This window comes from Cyprinodon variegatus, unplaced genomic scaffold (genome assembly GCF_000732505.1).
Source record: "Cyprinodon variegatus isolate N-32 unplaced genomic scaffold, C_variegatus-1.0 Scaffold443, whole genome shotgun sequence".
In the NCBI taxonomy this organism is placed as follows: Eukaryota; Metazoa; Chordata; class Actinopteri; order Cyprinodontiformes; family Cyprinodontidae; genus Cyprinodon; species Cyprinodon variegatus.
The window spans coordinates 184458-202814 of record NW_015150896.1 but is presented as its reverse complement, the minus strand read 5'-3'; the positions used below and the strand labels follow the sequence as shown (position 1 = coordinate 202814).

Here is an 18357-nt window from a genome sequence, read left to right as displayed (position 1 = left end):
CAGGAACATCAATATTCTGTTGATTCTTCTGTGCAAAGTTCAAGTTAAGAAGCAACCAGAACAATTGTAAACTAAATAGGGAATTCCCTTTAACTGCAAACAAATATCAAGTTAAGTCAGGTTTAAATGTGCAAGGCAAGTAAAAGCAGCCTTTTAAATCTGGTATTTAGGAACATAACTGAAACTTAAATAAAACAGTCAGTCAAAAAGCCTCTTAAAAAAACACTGACCTATCAGTTAGCTTATGTTCACGTTTTTCATCAGAAAGATCAAAAGATCTACATTGCAAGGGAGAAGAAGAGACAGCTGGGCATTTACAATATCCCCTGCTGTTGAAAATACCCTTTCACTGGGCACCGAGGTAGTGGGTATACACAGGTAGGTCTTTGCTAATGAAGACAGAATAGGATACCGCCCTGCATTGTCTTTCCACCACCTTCCCTCCTTTTGCGTTTTTTGACACGGCGAAACCAAAACGTTTCCAGACATCTGACTTAAAAGCTGCAGGGGCTAGCATCTCAACTTCGGGGTTGTTGTTTTCATCCTTACAACTATCGCTGTCGGCCATGCTAGCTTGCTTCGAGCTTGTGTGGACAGCGTGCAATCCGCGTGCAACACTATTGGCTTAAGAACGGTTGGTATGACAATGCAGTGCAAAGGATCATGGTCTATGTAGTTAATGATTTATTCCACGGGACTGTGTTTAATCCTCTTGCTTTTTGACGGACACCTGACGGACACACCTTTGAAAGACAACCGCGATGGCGCGATAATGTCAATATCGTTACATCCCTAGTTGCTCCCATTAACATATGGCTGAAGTTGATTGATAATACCTGCTTTAAAGAACGGGTAAAATAACTGGAATAAAAAAAAAAAATTATATTTGGAATGTTGGTCTATATTGGCATTATGCGACAATCCCAAAGAGATACTTACAGGCTCAGGAGGAGGTTTGTAGCTTTCTTCATCAGGTGGAGGAGAGGGGGTCTTCTCCTGAGGGGGAGCCAAAGCAGAGTCGCTGCTGCTCCTCACTAGCAAAGGTGTATCTGTGAGGAAAGGGTCGACGTTAAGACATGAAGACACAACGCTAGAGGGATGCAAAAAAAAAACAAAAAACTTTCAAATAAAACAGAATATCTGGCAGTGGCAATAACAAACAAAAAAAACATTACAAATCTAAAAAAAGGAATATCTCAAGTCGGCATTAACAGTTTAAAGCTAATTGGGAAAAGGCTGTCTCTTCAGTTAGAAGTTAGGTTTAGTAGAATTAGAAAAAAATACAATTTTTGTTGCATGACAGGAAGAAAAAAAAGGGGACCAGACATAAAACTTAGATCAGCATGACACTGGTTCAGATTAAAACCTGCAACCTTCTTTGTCACATTATTTTTAGGATAACTCCACCCTAGAGACAATCACAAAGCTCCTCTGTCGTTTCAGCAGCACCCCCTGCCACAGTGTATACACTCATTCTGCATCGTGTTGTGCCCAATGCCCACAGCCCTTCTCCACATCTAACCAGAGCCGACGGAAAGAGAGCGAACATGGGCAGGTCTGAATCCACAATAAAACAACTCAAAGCAATGTAATTTAGACCCATGTGCTGAGCCTTGCTTTTATTATCCACCCCAAAGGGAGCAGGCTAGTATTTGAGGGGGAAAAAATCTATAGCAGGGTGTTTCAAATTTTACTTGACAGAGGAGAAAAAATAAAGATGGTGAGAGAGGGGGGAAAAAAAAGATGTGTGGGATAAACAAAAAGCTAAGAAAAGAGCAGAGAGACGGTGAAAGAGGAAAACTGAGACACAGAAAGGGAAAGCAAACAGAATTCTCCTCTTTTCCTGTAATCAATCTCTCTTTGGAGGGTCAGCGACAGGGTCCTGGTCTAACGTGGTCAGAATAAGAGAGCGGAGAAGGAAAACAGGTCAGAGAGAAGCAACTAAAAGGGGTCACCATTTGTGTGTGAGCGTCTGTTTGTGGTTAGCGATGGAGGACAGATGAAGAATGATCATTCCAACCATTTCTGACACAAGCACAAATATCCTTTCAGCTCCAAACAAACTGAACCACATGTTTAGCCAATTTCATGTTGTGTTAAAGCTTGTATGACCATTTTTTTCCCACCAATTATCAGAAACTATCATTTGTTTCCTGTTTGATTAGTTGCCACAGCCAGTGGCCTTAACTCACTACCTTATAGCTAACTAAAATACTCGATCTTTGTGTCTCGGAATCAGCTCACATCACTCATTTAAACTTAAAATGGCCATTTGCATTTGGTTTTACAAAAACAAACTAAGCTAGAAATTAAGAACTGAACAATGCATTGGCTCGTTGTACGGTAGATCTGGGACAAGAAGTTGTTAGTTAGAGCCAGATGCGGGTATTCCAGGAAATTGCATCTATTTGCTTCTGGCAAGATGCAGTTTTGGGGGAAGTTTGTGTGCATTCACAAATCTCACCACAATTCATCTTGTTTGGAAAAGTAAAATTTTACTCAAATAAGAGCAGCGGTCCTGTAATACATCTTTACTCAAGTAAAAGTAGAAAGTAGCCATCATCGATTTTAATCAAGAGTAAAATAAGTACCTGGTAAAATTGGACTCAGGTACTGAGTAATAACTGGATGCAATGTCTGAATTAATGACGTTAATAGACATAAAGTTAGGTGCAAATAAAAGACAAATTTGAGCAGAAGAAACATCTTTGCAAATGTATTTATTGATTTTTTAACATGAAGTTGTAAAACCAGTCCTAACAGGGTAAAGAACTTCTTCAATGACAATAACTGTTGTTTACTGCATTTTCACCTAATCTATGAAAAGAAGAATAACCATTAATTTTACCCAAGTAGGAGTGGTGATACCTTGTAAGACTATTAAGTAAAAGTGAAAGGTATGGTAAAGTAAAACTACTCTTAAAAGAACATTTTCTTCTAGAAGTGACTCAACGAACCTCTGGCTACGACCTAAACTTTCTGGAAGCTTGCTTCAATTATGTTTCCTCTATTTATGGATCTCGTTGGTTATTTTCACTCCTTTAATCATTGGGGGTGTCAAAGCAGACTTCAGACTAAACACCACATGTTTTTCTATGGGCAAAGGGCTTTTTTAACCAAGCACCCAGAAAAACTTATATGAGTAGCTCTGCTGCTGTGGGTATTAAAGCGTGTCCGTCTCCAACAGGGCCCATAGGGAGTTGGAGCGAGTCTAGATACAGATCATAGGTTCTATAGTTTCCTCTAATCTAGAGATAACTATCATCTAAAAGTTTTTCTTATATGTTTGAGTTCACCTTCAGCTGTGACAAACATCTAAACCAAGCAGAAGAACAGACTGGATGTAGAGAACAGCCTGAAATCAGCCGTTTTCACACAGAGCTATAGGAGCTCATCAAAGCAGCTCAGGTGTCTTGATGAAAACAAACTAAAACTAATTAAGTCAGTCTGACTATTATTTTTGCTCTGTATCTTTTTCCCAATTCATCGAGTTTAAATGTGATTACAAGGGACATACTCAGAAGAGCACCAGTTTCATAAATAAAGGTTTATAGTATGATTTTATTTTGTATTGATTTCGATACCTACTTCCAGGCAACATATTTATGTTGCTTTTGTTGTTTTTTTCAGATAGAAATCATAAAATGACTAAGAATTAAATGCTCAAATTAAAAGATTAGGTAAAATAGTTTTTATTTCATTGTATGTTCCACTTTTGGACAATCGTCAATATTTTTGACTAGGGGGGGTACTCATGATACAATAAAAAAGGGGTATCCAAGTCAAAAAAGGTTGAGAACCACTAATCTAAAACACGCAAAACTAATGAAACACATAGAAACAGTTTCCAGTCTTTGGTCAGATCCCTCTGGTTGCCCCTGGCAGCCTCTAGATTTGTACAACCCTAACTTCCTTCAACCTATCTCCAATGAAGACAGTGGAGAAAATTCCTCCACCTCATATGACCCCTACATCAAAAAACTATCATTACTGTACATTCCTCTCAATCTTTGTGTTGCAGTCATTGCTGCTGTCAGTCTGTCAATCAGAGCACAGACCAGGCATCCTTTCTAACTTACAGAAAAGATGCCATCTAACCTGTAACTTGAAAATCTTTTGAGATCAAGATGTTTATTGTTTTTTTTCTATTTTATATATTAGTTAATTTTAGCTGAATTTTATGGTGTTCCCATACTGCTTTCCTTTTTCTTGTAGATCTTATTTCACAGTTTACTTCATTTTCTTTTAAAATGAAGTTGGGTCTTGTTAATAGTCAGAATGTGTGAATGAATGTCAGGAACCTTGTGAAAGAGAAATGTATAGTATAGAAAAAGGTAACAACTATCTTTTCAACAGCGATCATCAAATAACTAACCAAAAGCCCTTTAACAGCTGCAAGGATAACTGGGCAGCACCTTAACTTACTGGGCCCAGGAAATTTTCCAGATACTGAATGATGAACGTTTATCCAAAGTGGCTGTTATGGATTTTCTAAATGAGCTCTACAAATAGACTGCCTTACTGAGAACCCTTATCCATGAACCACCCACTCACGCTGTTGTTCTTCAATACAAAGTCAATGATACGACTTTGTGGAGTGGCCGAGGCCACTCCATGGTCACAGTCAGGGTCCATTACCCAGGCGTCAGCCTCATAAATCCTCCCTCGTTTATCCACAAAGTCAGATCGGGCCCCATTAATCCTCCCACTACTTAAAGAGTCCCGGAGCACCAGTCCAGCCATGTGAAGGAACCTGAGGGTTACCAGCATTGGCCTTTGACCTGTGCTGGCCTCAGACAGCATAAGCGGTGCCACTAAGGGCCAGGGATATTGATGAGAGTGACATACGACTCTTTTAGCGCAGCCACCGTTTAGAAGGCCATAAATAACATCGTTTTGAAGGTATTCGTAATGAAAAGTGACTGAAAACATTCTTTAAAAGATCTTTTTCTTAAACTGCCACAGCATGGTTGCCTGAAGCTATAGATTGTTGCTGCACATGACTTGGCACCGAAACACTGCAAACTAAATCAGGGACGCCTTATTTGAGAAATTATGGTCATGAGTTTTACAAAACACAAAGTAAAGTGGTAGAAAATTATAATGATGTGTCATCTTTAATGACATCTAGTGGCATAGTGTTAGACTGCGACCAACTAAACAAAAAGCAAGTATAAATAGTAGCTACCTAATAACTGGCTTTACGATGACCATATATTGTGGCTAAAACAATTAGATTAATCGTGATTAGTCCAATATTGAAATTATCGTCAACAAATTTAGTAATCGATCAATAGTTAACTGCTGTATAGACACTCCAAAACTTGTCTTTAGCTGACAGAGTAGTTAGAGCAGTAATTGTACAAAAATTGTAAAAATAAAAACAAAATAAAATAAAATATTCAAACATTTTGGATTCAAATTTCGTCAGTCAATATGCTCTATCCAGAACTCCTTAATTGGGAATGTTTAGTTTCACCAGGTTTAATTTTGTAAAAAGTCTTCTTTAAGGGACCTTTTGGCGATCTGATTATCAATCGATTAATTGAAAAAAATAAATCAACAAATTAATCGATTTGCAAAATAGTCGTTAGTTGCAGCCCTACCTTATATCTTCCTAGAACCGCAGGGCTATATGTAGAAATAGATTTAAATGACAAGGGACTTTATTAGGAGAAAGGGTTTAGTCATTAAACTGTTGTAACTTAATTAACCAAACTGGGTGTTGTTTTTATTTTATGAATCACAAAAAAACTAAACCCACAAATAATTCCGTGAGAAATATTTTTAAAACACTCCCATCAGTTATTAATTTAAGACGAATATTTAGGCCATGTTTAAAATGATGAGTAATTCTTTAGGAAAAGTAGTTTAAAACAAAACCCCTCCAGTTTTGGGCAAAGCGGTTAATTAAAAATGGTGGCAGATGGGTTTTCGCCTTTCTGGTGGTAAACTTGATCCTCATAGATTATAAAATTATTAGTGCATCTGCTTATATGGTTCTGATTCTTCAGTCTCCCTCTGCTGTGTAATTTGGCACTAAAAGCAACCCATTACCGACGAAAGTTTATGGAACAGTCGGCAGGTTCTCTTGCCATGTTCGTTTTCATGCATCCCAAAGTGTGCAAACTGGCAAAGGCAACCTTTTTGTCTACGAGTGTGCTATATATGGTGCCAAAACAGGAAAACTTTTAACCATATCCAGTGCATCTAAACATCCTTCATGTCAAAAATATTTTTTATACATTCAATGAATACATTTTATTTTTCTTTATTTTTCTTTTACGATATTTAGACTTTATGAAATGGGTGGAAAGGCAAGAGGAAGGAATAGGCAGATAGATAATGGATGAAAAATAGATGGATAACAGTTTTTCACAGCGCAATTGACATCCAAAGATCCTAATACGTAGGTTTTTAAGAGAGGCAGAATTCAAAAGTCAGTCTTGAATGAAAATCTGCAGCCTTTGGGATAAGAACTGATGCAGTAATGCCGGCAGAATAAATAACCACCCCTCTTGATGATGGGGCTGAGCAGAAACCTAAAAGTAAAACCCAGAAGTTATTTCAGGATCCGTCCTTTGACAGTAGTGTGCTTCTATAATAAGACAAGCCACAGTCAGACCCCACCCTGTAAATCCCACCTCTGTGCCCACTTCAAGGCCAGGAAACAATAACCCACAGAAGCACACCCTTGTAATGTTCCCCCGTTATCTTTTTTTTTCGGAGATCTGTGTAAATAAACTAGGAAGTGAGGAGACCTTGTAAACTTTTCAATGTTTATGTTCACCTTCTTTGCCGCTCTCTCCTCCTCTCTCTTCCCCTGCAGTGCTGAGTTTCTGAGTGACTTATGTCTCCCCGTTTTGAGGACAGCAGTTTATTTTAAGGACTTCTTTTCCTCTTCAGAAGTAGAAAAGTTGCACATCCCTACAGAATAAATTTACCAGCAGGGAAGCATGAGAACAAAAATATACCACGTTTCAGATTTGTGTGCATGAGTCACCACATTAACCGGCGATTGTGTTTATTGTTTATTTTGCATGAGCAAGCAGGCATCCGATACATGTAGATGTACAGCAAACAGACGACGATTTGCTTGTTTTCACGTGTCCGTTTGAGTGTGTCGCTGTGCTTTCATGATTGGGCTGGGTTGGTCTTGTTTTTCTGGCAATCGATTAGGCAGCCCCAGCTCAGGCTGCTCATGGGATGATGCGATAAGCGCTCACTTCCTAGAAGTGTAAGTGTGTGTGTGCAGCAGTGGATCAATGCAGGACTAATCATCCCGCAGGGGCAAGTGTGAGGTCCAATCGGCCTGTTCAAACAGCTCGTCCAACCTGGCACACAAACACTTTGATGCCTGACTGATTACTGGATTGCTTCTGCTTCTGTCCACCACCCACTGGCATTACATGCACTCTATAACCAGACTTTAATATTTTATAGAACGAAAAACAACAATCAAACAGCATAATAATACAGATGTGTTAAAGATTTAGTGTAGTGTTATATTAGGAGGAATAAGCCTTAGATAGTAAGAAGTCAAACTGCATGTTTATCAATAGCCACTAAAGTAAAAGTTCACGTCTACTATGTTGACATTACTATAACAGAGGCTTGTATTGTTTCATGATAACATCCGTAATGCGACTGACTGTTTACTCAGTTAAAAGGTTACATTTTTAAAAGTTAAAAATCTGTTGACATTTTTAGAGGACAAAACAATAGACGGATACATTTTACTTGTTAGCTCAACAGGTTAGAACGGAAAGAGCAGCTTCTCAGCTGGATCTAGGTCTGGAGTTTGACTGTTTAGACAATAATATGCTTTGATTATGCCTCCGGCTGCACATTTGGAGTCATTCTCTTACTGAAAAGTGAACTTTCACCCCTTCCTCAAGTCTTTTGTTGCCACTAACAGATCTTCTTCGAAAGCTGCTCTGTATTTAGCTCCATCCATCTTTCCATCAACTCTGACCAGCTGCCCTATAATGGAGACGCAGCCATGCTTCTTTGTTTGGAACCTCATTTAGGAGGATAGGTAGGCTTAGTTCTCCCTAACAACATTTTGTATGTTGATAAAATTAGAGCTGCAACTAACGATTATTTTGCAAATCGATTAATCTCGCAAATTTTTTTTCAATTAATCGATTAATAATTGGCTACCAAAAGGTTCTTTAAAGAAGAATTTTTACTAAGTTAAACCAGGTGAAACTCAAATGTTTCCACTTAAGGAGTTCTGGACAGAGCATATTGGCTTTTATCTTGAATGTAAAATCTTTACATATTTTTTTTATTTATTTACAATTGCTGCTCAAGGTGGGTTGCTCTGTCAGCTAAACACATTTTAGAGTCTTCACACACCGGTTAATGACTAATCGATTACTAAATTAGATGACGATTATTTCAGCCGAAAATCACAATTAATCCAATTGTTTCGGTCCAAGATCAAAGATATTCATAAAGGGTCTGTTTTTTGATGAACAGTTATCTCAAAGAATAAACATTTGTCAGATTTCCTTCCGTATGTAAAGTTACAAGTAGGGGTGCACGATATAATCGCCCCCCTATCGGTATCAGCCTGTATCGGCCTTAAAACTGAATATCGGACATCGGCCACCCCACCGATATTTAACCCGATATTTGATAAGCTTCTGAGTTTCTAAAGTCTAAAAAAAAAAAATACTACTTCTTCTTCAAAAACTTTTTTTACAGACTTAAAAACATCTAAAGACGATGGAAAAAATATTGATACATTAAAATATCACAATATCTTCATATGCTGATATATTGCCATTTAAAAACACCATATCAATCTCTTTTACTAATGAAATATTGCTATATGTCATCGTTATGCTACGAAATCCCCCGAAAATTCACGAAACGTTGCCATATTTTTATATGTTGATATATTGACGTGGTATCGATCTATTTTACTAACAAAATCTCACAAGAATTTGCAAAATATCACGAGAGTTTGTGACAGAACGATGAAATTTCACAAGGTTTTGAAAGTAAAATAGATCGATACCGCGTTTTAAAAAATCTATTTGATATCAGCATATGAAAATATATTTGAGTATATTATTTTTCAAAGTGTCAGAAATGGATAACAAAACTGCTATTTTCAATGACTACTTATTTTTGTCCAGCTTTAACATCGGTATCGGTATCGGTTATCGGCTACATGAGTTTTAAAATATCGGCATATCGGATATCGGCCAAAATCCCAATATCGTGCATCCCTAGTTACAAGCATAACAATCTGCAAGCCTGCAAAAAATAATTATAAAGAAAAAAAACATCCTGGAGTCATGGCACAAAACAGACACTTTTACAGATGAAAATACAGAAACATTCTAAATCCTCCAGAGAAAACATCTCTCTGCAATGTTTTTTACTCAAGTCTCTGTGCCCACACGTTCTCCTCAGTGGATAAATGACAGTTTTGGGTGGTAATGGCTGTTTAACTCTGAAGCTCAAGCTTTCTATCATTTTGCTGGCCTATGTGTGTGTGTTGCGAACCCACGCATGCATGTCGTTATGACAAAAGCGGCTTTTATTGCGTCAGCCTGGCTCTGTTTGAGGGGCGTCACAGGGTCACATCATAACTGAATTAGTCAAGGTTCAACAGCGCTGAAGAGTGGGTTGGGGGGTGAGGTCCCGGTGGGTTAAGGATGTGTGTGGATGGCGCGACTAGATTCAGTGCATTCCTGCTTGGCTGGACCTTGGTTATGCTAACGGGCTACGGAGATAATCTAGTTAGGAGTGGAAGCCATGCAGGGACGAGCAGAGTGGGGCTGCTGGCGAGTGGGTTCGTCCCGGGTCAAGGTTAAAGGCTATAGCAGGTGGTGGAAGCTGAATAGTAAAGTGGGGGTGTGGTGTCTGAGTGGAACGGAGGCAGATGATGGGGCATGGGGGGGAGTGGGCACACAGTGAGGCTTGGCAAAGGGCAGCTGTGTGTGCATGTGGTGCAGTTTGACTACGGTCAACAGATGGACCAGGGAGAATAAAAGGGCTTCAACACTGATCAGATCGCCTCTTATTAAATCTTTCCCTCAGCTCCACTTTTTAATACCATTTATAATTATGATTTTATATAAAAGTTTTCATACGTATATAAACCTGAACCCTGTTCTGTTGGTAATTCTCAGCTTCTGCTATGTGTTAGAAAAGGAGCAAACAAGGGAGGAAAAAAGCTGAGTGAGGCTGATAGGAGAGAAGGCTGCGTCAACACTGCATCTGTTTTCACACACAATTGAGTTACAGGCAATAAATTCTCTTTTCACAGCTTGTGCAGCTTAAATGTATTAAGTCATGCACCCACACATTTCACCACGAGATATTTTCTCACTCTCATACAACACCTCATAGTGTTGATTTCACTTTAGATCATTGGGTGTTGAAGTGAGAAAACGATGCAACATACTTGCTTTGAGGATGGCCTCATTGACCTCGATCTCCCCTCTGTTGGGATCGTCGTACTCCAGGTGAGGATAGTAGTGCATGGCTTCGGGACTAGCGCCGTCGCTGGAGAAGCCGTTGGATATGGAATCTCTGGGACTCTCGGAGCCGCCACGTCGGTCTTCTTCGAAAATGGCCACCAACTGGAAGAGATGTACACCATAAGGGCTCTGCTGTGACATTTACCAATGAAAAATGTATTTTTCTGACATTATATCTGATTATATAGGACCAAGAAAAGAGCCATTAGCACCACAAGGCTTTCATATATGGCTCCTCAGAAAAAGCTACCTAACAAGCTTCTTTTGCTAATTCTCCAAATGTGACAGGTTACAAGTATGAGAAAAACAAACAGAGGTTTGGTGAACAAAGAGGACAATCTTAGCAGAGATCCTGCAGATGGGGTGGGTTGTTAGAATTAACGTGTGGCGAGGTGTGTACGTATGAAATTAACAGTCAAATGAGATCTGACAAGAGAATGAGAGGCTGTCAAACACAATGACACGGCGGCCACAATGAGAGGACGGGAAGAGACAGACTGGGCTGAAAGGAGCAGGGGATGAGGGCAGGAGAACGACAAACTGCCCTAATTGAGAGGGGGACACGATGGCAGGTCGGGAGGATGGGGGAAATGTTTGTGTGCCACTGCAGCTACACGCCTTGATGAATGGTTGCGTGGCGGCGCGGCGCTCTCATTAGCCGAGGCTGCCGACGGAAATGACCACTTAATGAAAAGCAATAACCCAAGTGGAACAAGGGATGAAAACGAAACAACAGATGAGCTGAGGACGTCAATTAACAAAACGTGGCAGCTATGTGTGTGAGTGTAAACAGTGAGCATGGAGGAGGTAGAGGGATGGGCACCATCCATCAAGGCGCAATGCCACCTCCCACCTGAAACCTCTCGTGACTCAATATCCTCTCGACACCTGCCCAGAAGATTCGTCAACTGTATCCGTGTGTGTACGGGCATTAGCATCAGAGTGTGCCGAGGGACAGATGAGGAATTGAGGCGCTGGCGGATGCAAAGGAGAGAAAGAAGCAGTGCCAGGAAAACAATCTGATTGTGCCAGTTGATGGATGCTTCTTGAGCTTTCGCTCCTCTTTATCTGCCTTCCTCTTTCTCTGCTTATCGCACTCCCTCCCGAGCCGCCGTCTCCTTCTCCAAACTCACTGACAGCATCAATCAAAGGAGTCGTCTCGAAGCGTGTCGTGATGAGAGAGAGCGCGCATAGATGCAGCTGTGACCTTCCCACAAAAAAACGATTTGGTTGTTTGGAGCAGCAACTTATTTTAATGCGTGCAGGGGAAATGATCATCGGCTTTTTGCAGGCTTATTCTTTTATGGCTCACAGAGGCAGGGAGTGATGCTAATGTAGGCTACGCTGCTGCGTTCGCTCATCACTCAAACACTAAGTATCAACAAAATGAATCATATGCTGCATGCTTTCAAAGTTCAAATGGACCTTATGTGCTGCTAATCTGTGCCACTTCAAGGTCCAACCACTGAATATACCTTTTGCCTTGAACAAAAAAGAAAATAATACATCTACAGACGACATAACATGCAATGCCTACTGTAGCAAAAAATTATCTCAGCCTGTGGCACTTCTTTATTTTTAAAACAAATATGTTATTATGAAATAACCCAAGAAAAACTAATTCCCTATTCAGTAACTTTTTTTGCATTTTTGAAAAAAAAAACAAAAAAACAATGAATTTGAATTTATGCCCTCTAAAGCATTGAACTGTAGCTAAGGGTATTTTGGTAATAATTGTCATATTAGATCATATTTCCTTCTACTTCACAACTATGAACTTCTTTATGTGTGATACAAAAATCTAAAAGCACATTTAAGTTTTGGACTTTTTCTATACTTTAAACTTAAAAAAGTGAGATTAAACTGAAGCCTGCAATGATTGCAGTCAACTCCTATTTACCAATAATGATCCATTGCAATCACATTCGATATCAGTACTTTTTATCCAACCATTTAAGAGTCCAGATTTTGTTGGTCACTATAAAGTATATATGGAAGTTACAGCCAAAACAAATTGTATTGAATGCCCTGAGGCCTTAGCTATCTGAGCTATCTGTATATAGCATAAAAATACCACCAGCTGAAACTAGTAGTTTAAGAGAAAAGAAAGTTTTCCATTAAAACTACTGGGTTTAAAATCGAACATGGCAGAGATGTCAAAGAGAAGAATACAATTCGTCTTTTTGATCACTTTTGTACCAATGTGTTCATGACTGAAGCACTTGCTTTCATCTACTAGACCTGTGCGTATATATACACATCAAGAATACTAAATAGAATTGGCTTTGGAAATAGCAAAAATAACAAAAAATGATTGTCGCAGTTATCCTATTAAGCATAATCCAGGTTTCTAACAAGAAAGGGGGGAAACACGACACAGACTTTAAAGAGAAGAATTCACTAAACTAGGTGATTAAAGGAACTTTGAAAGTGAATAACCTGACATTAACAAAATGTTACTTATAAAATTAAGCTAATTCTATTATAGAGAGGAGGATGTTTTATGGTTTTATACAGAAAAAAGGAACACTTTTGATAAGAGGGTAGTGTTTTGTTGTTAATTTGGATGGGGTACCTTAAATCTACAAATATAAAGTGGAAAAACAATAGAAATAGTAAAAAAAAAGCTGGATTAGAAATGAGAAAAACTACAGTCTGCATTGAAAGTCTGCAGTTCTTCATTTTTACTAGCTAGGAAAACTGTATATTACCAATAAAAGTCTTAGGTTTGATGTCAGTTCAAACATTTCTGTCATCCATCTCAATAATGTGTGTGTCTGTATGCCAACAAAAAATGTGCATAGGGATCTTATTTCTTTTTTTATTTAAAACACATGGTGCTTTGAAATGTTGTCCTTTCAGCCGCGCGTCAACGTGCGCTCTTGGAGGATGCTGTGTCTCTGTATGAAGAGCGACACCTTTCATGGTTCATGGTGTGTTTACTTAACACAAATGCTTCTTTCATTTCTTCCTTACTGTGGTTAGTTTCTTCAGAAACAAATTGCCTTATTTTCCCCACTGTGTCCAATGGGGGGATACCGATATGGACCCAGGGAGACTGCATGTCTACTGCAGCTGAATAATGTCCCCCCTTTGTCTCATTTTCATAAACAAACAGAAGCGAGCACATGCTGAAGCTCCATGTCAAACACAAACAGCTGAACCCTGCCACACACAGCCAGGTTATGAACTTCTGTTAGTCACGACGCGGTGTGTTTTTGTCATGTGATCAGTCTAGCTGTGAGGACTGTTTCTGTGTGCTGGATGGCCCCCAAAATTACAATAAAATACATTAAAAATGATTGAAAGTATGGGGGCTGACAAAGTATACTATCACCTTTATATATATATATATATTGCCTCAGGATACAAAATAAGATGTTGTAATATATGCAGCATCCAAAGGGAATAAACTTATATTAACATATTGTTGTTTAAAACTTAGCTTTCTTATTCTAGAGAGTTATAGGTTTCATATGGCCTCAGGGTTCAAGAGAACAAAACTCCAGATAATATGAAAAAACTGATCAATGTAGGGCTAGGCAACCATCTATCAGGTTTTTTCTTTGAAGAAAAAAAAGAGAAAACATGCTACAGGTCCTCTGATAGAGGTTAAGGTTTTTAATCCATTTAAATGTTGGACCTACTGATCAGACCAGATATACGTCAAACATCTCTTCATATATTTTAACTATTACTTTCTATCCAAAATTATGTACAACTTATTGCTGAAACTTCTCATACATTGGTAAATTGTTGAGTAATTGATTTAATTACATTTAACAAAGACGGCATTATTCATACAGTTAGCTATAAAATGCTTAGATTTATTTTGTCATTTTGTATACATGTGTAAACAAAGATACATTTTGTTTAGAACAGCTCTCTAGACAATTTCATTTTTTAAAGTGCCGCCTTGATAAGGTAAGCAGGAGTTGTTGTTGAGCTGCTACTACTGCCTCCAGCTCCTGAAGCACTCGCTTCTCCTGGCTCAGGGTAGGAAGAGGACGATGATGACGATGATGTGAGGGTGGTAGCCCCAAGAGTTGCAGAGGCAGACAGAGGATGCTGGAGAAGGTGTGGAAGCCGGAGGGGGCCAGGAGGAGCCAGCTGGGGATGTTTCAGCAGGGAAGCATCTAGGGTGCTCTCCTCATTTTCACCTACAGAGGGCTGTGCTTTCCCCTCTAGATGCTGAAGATTGCCTTGGAACAGTCTGAGAGGAGTTTCATCAGTCCATAGCGTTCCACAGCTTTTTAAATGGTCAAAAATGTCAGTATTTAAAAACATTTTGTGACCATAGCTCAAGCAGGCGTTGGCCATCATAGATATGGGTTTAATGTGTAGTTTTAAGTGACATATTTGTGAAATTTGTCGAGAGGAGCTGCTCTTGGCCGTTGCCTTGGAGCGCCATCATGCTACAGTGTTATTCGTTGACAGTTCTTCATTTTAAAAGTACTACCTACTTACCTACCTACCTACATACATACCGACATACACATATATGCAGAGTTGTGCATGAACGCGTAATGAAAGGTGAACTGAATGGATCAGTTTTGAAGTAATGAGCATAAACGAAAGCGATGCTTACTCTGAGAATAATAAGCAGCACACACAGCTCCCGCTCATGTTCAGTTAATAAAAACACTTTTGACTGGATAATGTCAGGTTTTACAGTACCTATTATGGCAAACAACATGGCCGACCAGCGTGTCTCCTGCTAGTGCTAGTCTGTCTGAGTCAGACTCATCTGGTATTTCTGATGGCAGTTTTGCTGGGAGCTTGGCAGAGTTTTCTGAACTAACAAAGAAGACTCGGACAGAAAAAAAAAAAAAAAACTGTGCCCACTGTGACTTAACAAGTCTGTACGTCAACCACGTGCACTTCAAATTTAAAGCGCCACAGTGAGTTAAAGCATCAGAGCTATCTTAGGAAATATCTTCTACTGAAAGAGGAACATAAATCATTTTTGATCAAGAACTTTTCAGCAGAACCTGAATGTACCTGTATGTTTCCAAAGTTCTGTGTAATTTGGCTAAATAAAGGCTTTACTGCACATACAGTATAGCTTGACTGCAACGAGTTTTTCCATTTCTTTCTATGTATTATGATCACATATTTTAAGGGTTAAATACAAGGTTCTATTGTGTAGAATTGTGGCTTAATTTACCAAATGAACTTGAACTAGTTCATTTATAGGTTTGTGAACTTGGTTCCTATTTTGAAAAAGGGAACTATGAATGTGAACTAGTACATTTTCATCTGCGTGAACTGAATATTGAGCTCATTCTTTTTAATTATGAACTGGCACAACATTGTAGATATGCATGTATGCCAGCACCAGCATCAGTTACCTATTAGCTCTATGTTCTTGTACTGATACTCAAAGAGCTCCAATTGAACCAAACCAAAAATCAGTGCATCAAGAGGTACATATTACGCCCAACGGATAGCATCCAGATACATGTACTACAAAATCTTGAATTTGATGCAACAAAGTGATTTAGAAAGAAAAAAAAAGGGAAAATAAACAACACAAAAGACGAAGAAAATTAAGACGAAGAGGACTGATAACACATAAATGCAGAGAGATATTCTTCACTGTTTAGCTAAAAGTGATCTGGATGTATTTAACAGTGAACGGTGTTAAAAAAGATCGAACTAATCCATAGAAAGGTCCAGCACTGATGAAACTACCAAATAAATAAAAGTAAAAATCCAACATAATACCAAGTTAAAAGATTTTACTAACAGGAGCAAATTAGAGCCAGAAAATGACAAAACTTGCAGTCTGAAGACTGTGGTTTATGTTAGTGATGTGAATAAATACATGAGTGAGATGTAGACAGACCTAGCTGCAATATCATGTACTTTATTAACACTACGTTTGTAAAGAGGCACATTCGCCACCTGCTGCAAAGCATTCTGACCTTTAGGTTGGACTATACTCGTTAGCCCAGTGTTTCATCACTGTGTGGAGCATATGCTTGGTTCACACAAACATCATCATTTTGTAGCAAAATTAGGGGACTCTGAATAGTTCACTTCAGGTGAGGAGGTTCTATTTGACAACCAGCATTTAAGAGACAGGTGTTGCAAGTTTAAAAAGAAAATATATTCATGTTTTTGGATTAAAGTAAAATCTAAATGATGACAAAAGGCATCAAATAAAATAAAAATAAAAAATGTATGCTTTTTTCCATAAATAGGATCATCATGACACATCAATTGTGATTTTATGAATAAGAAATAAACGTATACGACTTTCAGGCACCGACTCGACAGCTGAGTGGTTCATGTTAGTGATGTGAATAAATACATGAGTGAGATGCAGACAGACCTGCATGGAACAGACATGCAGGGTGGGATGTTATCAAAAGAAACAACAGCTTTAGGTTACCAACCTGCAAAAACTGTTAACGTGAAGAGGAGGAACAGTGCCCCCTTGCTTTAGTCAAATGTAACTGCACACACTCAAGTCTCTTAACCTTTACATGAGCATCACACACATGCAGCAGCACAAACAAACATACACACTTCCCTGTTCCATCCGCTGGTACTAATCAACCCATTTTTCTTCTCCTCTCTCATCGGCATCTACCAGCACTGCTGACTGAGTGTGTTCTTCTCTGTGTGCGTTTCTCTGCCCTAAATCTATTGAGATGCTTTTTTTTTTTTTTGCTGTTGTCATTTATCTTGCGACTGCCTCCCCCTTCCCCTCTGTTTTCTTCATCTCACAATATTCTTCATTTCTTTCTCTGAACAACAGATGCATAATTCAGAAGGAGAGCACAGCATCCTGGCAGAAGAATGCTAACCCAAATACTGCTCACACAACTCATATTTACTGATAGCTCTGAGGACAGTGGTTCATCTATCACTTTAAAAAAAAAAATCTTAATCAGAAAAATACAAAAGACTGCAAGGAGGAAAAGTGCAACGACATGACCTCATGTTCAGAAGATATTAAAAGGTCTGAAAGCTAAATCTTTCACTAAATAACTGCACGTTTCTGCATCTGGTGTCTTGTTTTTCAGGACTTTAAGCTACAGAGCTGTGAAACCTCCTGAAAGCTGAACGTGTTTGCAACAGCAGCACTTTCCCTCTCTGCCGATGAATCAGATGCTGTTCAACAGGATGTGTAGAGAATGTGTTTCTCCATGGATGCAAAGTGTGATGAATAGTGACAGCGCGAGAAAAGAGATGGGGTGGAAAGTCTTTATCCAGACTGGGAGAAAATTTGGCTCCTGACGTCCATCAGTATATATTAGAAATACCAATAGATGAGAGCGAGGAGCAGGCGGGTATCTGCACTTTAAAAATCGAACTTTCAGCTAATTGTAATTAGTGATCGTAGTTGGTGTTTAGAGCTGCAGTTCCTTGATGAATTCTAAACATCCACATTCTTATCAAACACAGCTTTAAAACTTATGGTAGAAAAATAAAAACATCTGATTTTACAGATGTGATGCTTTAGAGGAAATTACATGTTTTAGTTCAAGCTGTAAAGTTAAGAATCATTTGAAAAGACCCAAATGTAAACTAGAGAGTGAAAGAGGACAAAGCAGGAGGGACACCTGGACTTGGGTCAAACATCAAGAAATTATGGAAAAAATATTACAGTCTAATAAATCTGAGCTACATTTCTCAACAAAATTAAAAAGAAAACCATTCCCACAATAATGCAGAGTGGAGGAAGCATGAATCTATGGACTAATGACAATAAGGGTGTGCAAAATAATCGTAATGACGATGCATCGCGATTCTAATTTTTGTGATCTACTGCATCGATTCTTGAAGGCAAGAATCGATTATAAAAAAAAAAAAAATGAACAAATAAAATACATTAATGGTTGGC

The 18357-nt window shown here is 38.7% G+C and overlaps 1 protein-coding gene across 2 annotated transcripts in view; it reads right to left on the bottom strand.

Annotated features, from left to right (window-relative positions):
• LOC107093738 (partitioning defective 3 homolog B-like) overlaps positions 1–18357 on the bottom strand; it is a 172336-nt gene that overhangs the window by 123853 nt on the left and 30126 nt on the right. For both annotated transcript variants that reach the window (XM_015388979.1, XM_015388980.1), the window contains exons 3-4: positions 10427–10604; positions 940–1049 (exon numbers count right to left, since the gene is read on the bottom strand). In XM_015388979.1, the coding sequence (XP_015244465.1) occupies positions 940–1049; positions 10427–10604 (288 nt within the window). The remainder of the gene's footprint in view (positions 1–939; positions 1050–10426; positions 10605–18357) is intronic.